Source organism: Belonocnema kinseyi, chromosome 6 (genome assembly GCF_010883055.1).
Source record: "Belonocnema kinseyi isolate 2016_QV_RU_SX_M_011 chromosome 6, B_treatae_v1, whole genome shotgun sequence".
NCBI lineage: Eukaryota > Metazoa > Arthropoda > Insecta > Hymenoptera > Cynipidae > Belonocnema > Belonocnema kinseyi.
In genome coordinates, this window is record NC_046662.1 from 21,880,205 (window position 1) to 21,883,613 (window position 3,409).

Genomic DNA, 3,409 nt, shown 5'->3' on the forward strand with positions numbered 1-3,409 from the left:
TATTTTATTTACAAAAAAGTGCTTAGGTTCAAAAAAACATTTAGTCAACTGAAAAAGTGAGGTCGGTAATATAGGTATTTAGCTGTGTCACATGCCCTTAAAAGAGAAACTTGTATACATAGAACTGCGTGGATACAAAATATGTGTTGATACAACGTTATTTCAGCCGAGGCTTGAGTTTATTTGAAAATTCATCCTTTTCATTGAAAATTAATTCCTTCAACTGAAAATTTGAATGTCCATTTTTGGTTGAAAATTGATCTTTTCTTGTTTAAAATGAAACAATTTGGTTGACAATGTTATCTTTTTTAATTGAAAATTAAACTATTTCATGGAAACCCCACGTAGTTTGTTAATTTTGTATTTAAAAAAAGTATCTTTTTCTTTTTAAGTTAATCTTCTTGTTTAAAAATTCTTTTTTTCGATTAAAGATTCAAGTATTCATGTTTCATATTTATCATTTTCGTTGCAAATTCATCTCTTACGTAGGAATTAAAATTACTAGGCTGAAAAATAAACTCTTGTTAAAAATTAATTTTTTTGTTTGAAGATTCATAATTTTAATAAAAATTTTTTTTGTTTTGTTGAAATATGAGCTATTTTATTGGATACTTCTTTTTTCCAATTGAATATACCATAATTTTAGTTCAAAATGCATCTCATTGGTTCAGCATTAATTTTTTGACTAAAAGTTTAATTCAATTTTTGGCTGAAAAAATATCTTTATTAGTTGAAAATTCATCTTTTTTTATAGAATCTAATCTTCTTGGTTGAAAATGTATCGAGACGGTTAAAAATTCAACTATTCTAGTTAAAGATTCATCATTTTAGTTGAAAATTCATCTTTTGCTTGAAAATAAAACTACTTTCTTTCATTTTAGTTTCTGTGAAATGTAATTTTTTAACTGAAAATTGAACTTATTCCAATTAAATATTTCATCATTTTATTTGAAAATTCATCTGTTTCACAGAACATTATTTCTTTTAACTTAAAATTTAATGATGTAAGTTTTGGTTAACGATTTACCCTTTTTAGTAAAAAATTAATTTTTCTTTTTGTTCAAAATTGAAATATTTCAGTTGTAGGCTCCTTGTTTTAGTTTAAAAACTGATCTTTTTAATTTAAAATTCAACCTATCGAATTGAAAATTCATCAATTAGTTTGAAAATTGAACTATTTTCTTGAAAATGTGTTAATTTTTTTTTTTTAATTAATTTTTTCAACTAAAAATTTAGCTATTCCGTTTTTTGTAAAAAAAATTTTGTTTTTTGGCGGAAAATTTAAGTATTCATTTTAAAATTAATTAATTTTGCAATTGTTTGCTCTGTCGTGTGATAAAGCATGTTTAGAATGAACGTCATGGATTAAAATAAATGTTTGAGGTTGGAGAAAAATATGAATATGTTACTTTTAGTTGACCGGGAAAATTGAACAATTTTTACAGGGAAAAGCCAGGAATTTGAAATCGTCTGCGAAATCGCCACCCTGAAGTTTTAAGTTAACTAAAAATATTAAAGTTTTATTTTATTTTTATTTCAGACCCGACAATGCAGTGGTTGGGGACGTTCTCGTTTTAACAAAACCTCTGGGAACGCAAGTGGCCGTGAATGCACATCAGTGGCTCGATCAACCAGATCGTTGGAACCGAATTAAGTTAGTAGTCAGTGAAGACGATGTCCGAAAAGCATACCAGCGGGCAATGGACAGTATGGCGAGGTTGAACAGAATAGGTTTGTCGAAAATCTTGTTATTTAATTTTAATTTAATTTTTCTTTCTTTTAATTTAAATCTTTTTAGTCTATTATGAAAGAATAGAGTGGCCGCTGGACCGGAAAACGGGGAATTTATTTTTTGACGGTGAATTTTACAAATTTGTAGGGAAAAAAAGTCGTGTTTGGTTTCAGCAGTTTTTTTTTAAATAATCAGTTGAATTTTTATCTTTTTCAATTACGGTATCATTTAGATTACAATGCGTAATTGAAAAATATTTCATGTAAAGTATTTTAAAATACAGTTTTCTAACACTTAAAAGAATAAAAAATTGGTAGCGTTTGATATCAACAATTTTGTATTTAAAAAATGTTGTTAGTTGATCAAACAAATATAAGTTATAATTATTCTCAAAATTGAACTATACATTGAAGATTAAGAAGCGCATAATAATTTATTTTACAAGACGATTTGGTATCAGTTCGAAATTTAAGAATTTCCAGATTTTAACGTTAAAAATTGAACTGCTTCAATTGGAAAGTTTTAATAGTTGAAAAAATTTAAATGCTCGATTTAAACTTGATAAACGATTTGCAGTTTTAAAATAACTTAAAAATAATATATTTATAATTAAAGGCTTTAATTAAATAAAAAATATTGTTTTAGTCTACAATTTTAGATTTTTACTTCAGAAAAAGTAACAATTGTCTGAAATTTCGAAATATTTTATTGTCCATGTCAAATCAGTAATTGTAAATTAAATATTCAAAACTGAACAAAAAATTAAACTTTGAATGTTACAATATTAACTTTTATATTTAAGTAAATGTAATTTACAAGTAAAATTGTCGAATTGGATGTATACTAATATATTGAACACCTATAATTTCTAGAAGAAAATCAATTAAGTTGAAGAGATATTTAGAAGATCGGAAAATATTCAGAATTAATTAAAAATTCGAAATGATTTCATATAATTTAAACGAAGTGTTTACGTATACCGGATAATCGTACCGAAATTTTGGTGCAAATAGCCCACGACCTAATTTGAAACAAAATATAGATTTTTGCCGATTTTAAACAAAAAATTTAGAAGCTTTTTAAGAATTACGAAAAACTCAAAAGAATAAAAAAAACCCTTTTCTTAAGGTTCATAGTTAAATTGAAAATAATTTTATTTTGAAAAATTAATTTCAAGAGATTTAAAAAGATTTTTAATTTTTTAGTATTAAAAAAAAATGTAGGAAAATTTTGAATCATTTTAAAAGATATATAGAAGTTATGAAAAAAATCAGGAATAACTTAAAATTTGAATAAATGTAAAACAACATGTACATGTTTTCAATTTTTTAAATAAAATTTTGAAGCCTTTTAAGGTTTTTGTAACTGTTCGAAATAAAAATAAATTAACGTTTATTTTAAGAAGTGTTCAGTTTATAACGAAAATGTAATTTTTTTATGTGATTAAAACGGCCACCCTGGATTTAAAAAAAAAGTCCGGGAATTAAATTTTTATTGCAATATGAAATTAATGTTTTATGATACTTAATATTAATAACTTATTTGTTCACCTGCAACTATCATTTAATTAATAAAAAAAGATGTAACGTTCCTTCATTCTGAGTTTGTACATTTTTAAATATATTTATACTTTATGAGAGAAAGAAATTTTTTTTTCCACTATAAGAAAAAACTTTG

At 24.3% G+C, this 3,409-nt stretch overlaps 1 protein-coding gene across 1 annotated transcript in view; it reads left to right on the plus strand.

The window, feature by feature from the left end:
- Positions 1-3,409, plus strand: part of LOC117174387 (inactive selenide, water dikinase-like protein) — a 30,218-nt gene that overhangs the window by 17,273 nt on the left and 9,536 nt on the right. Inside the window, exon 4 of the mRNA XM_033363476.1 lies at positions 1,541-1,731. Coding sequence (XP_033219367.1) covers positions 1,541-1,731 — 191 coding nt within the window. The remainder of the gene's footprint in view (positions 1-1,540; positions 1,732-3,409) is intronic.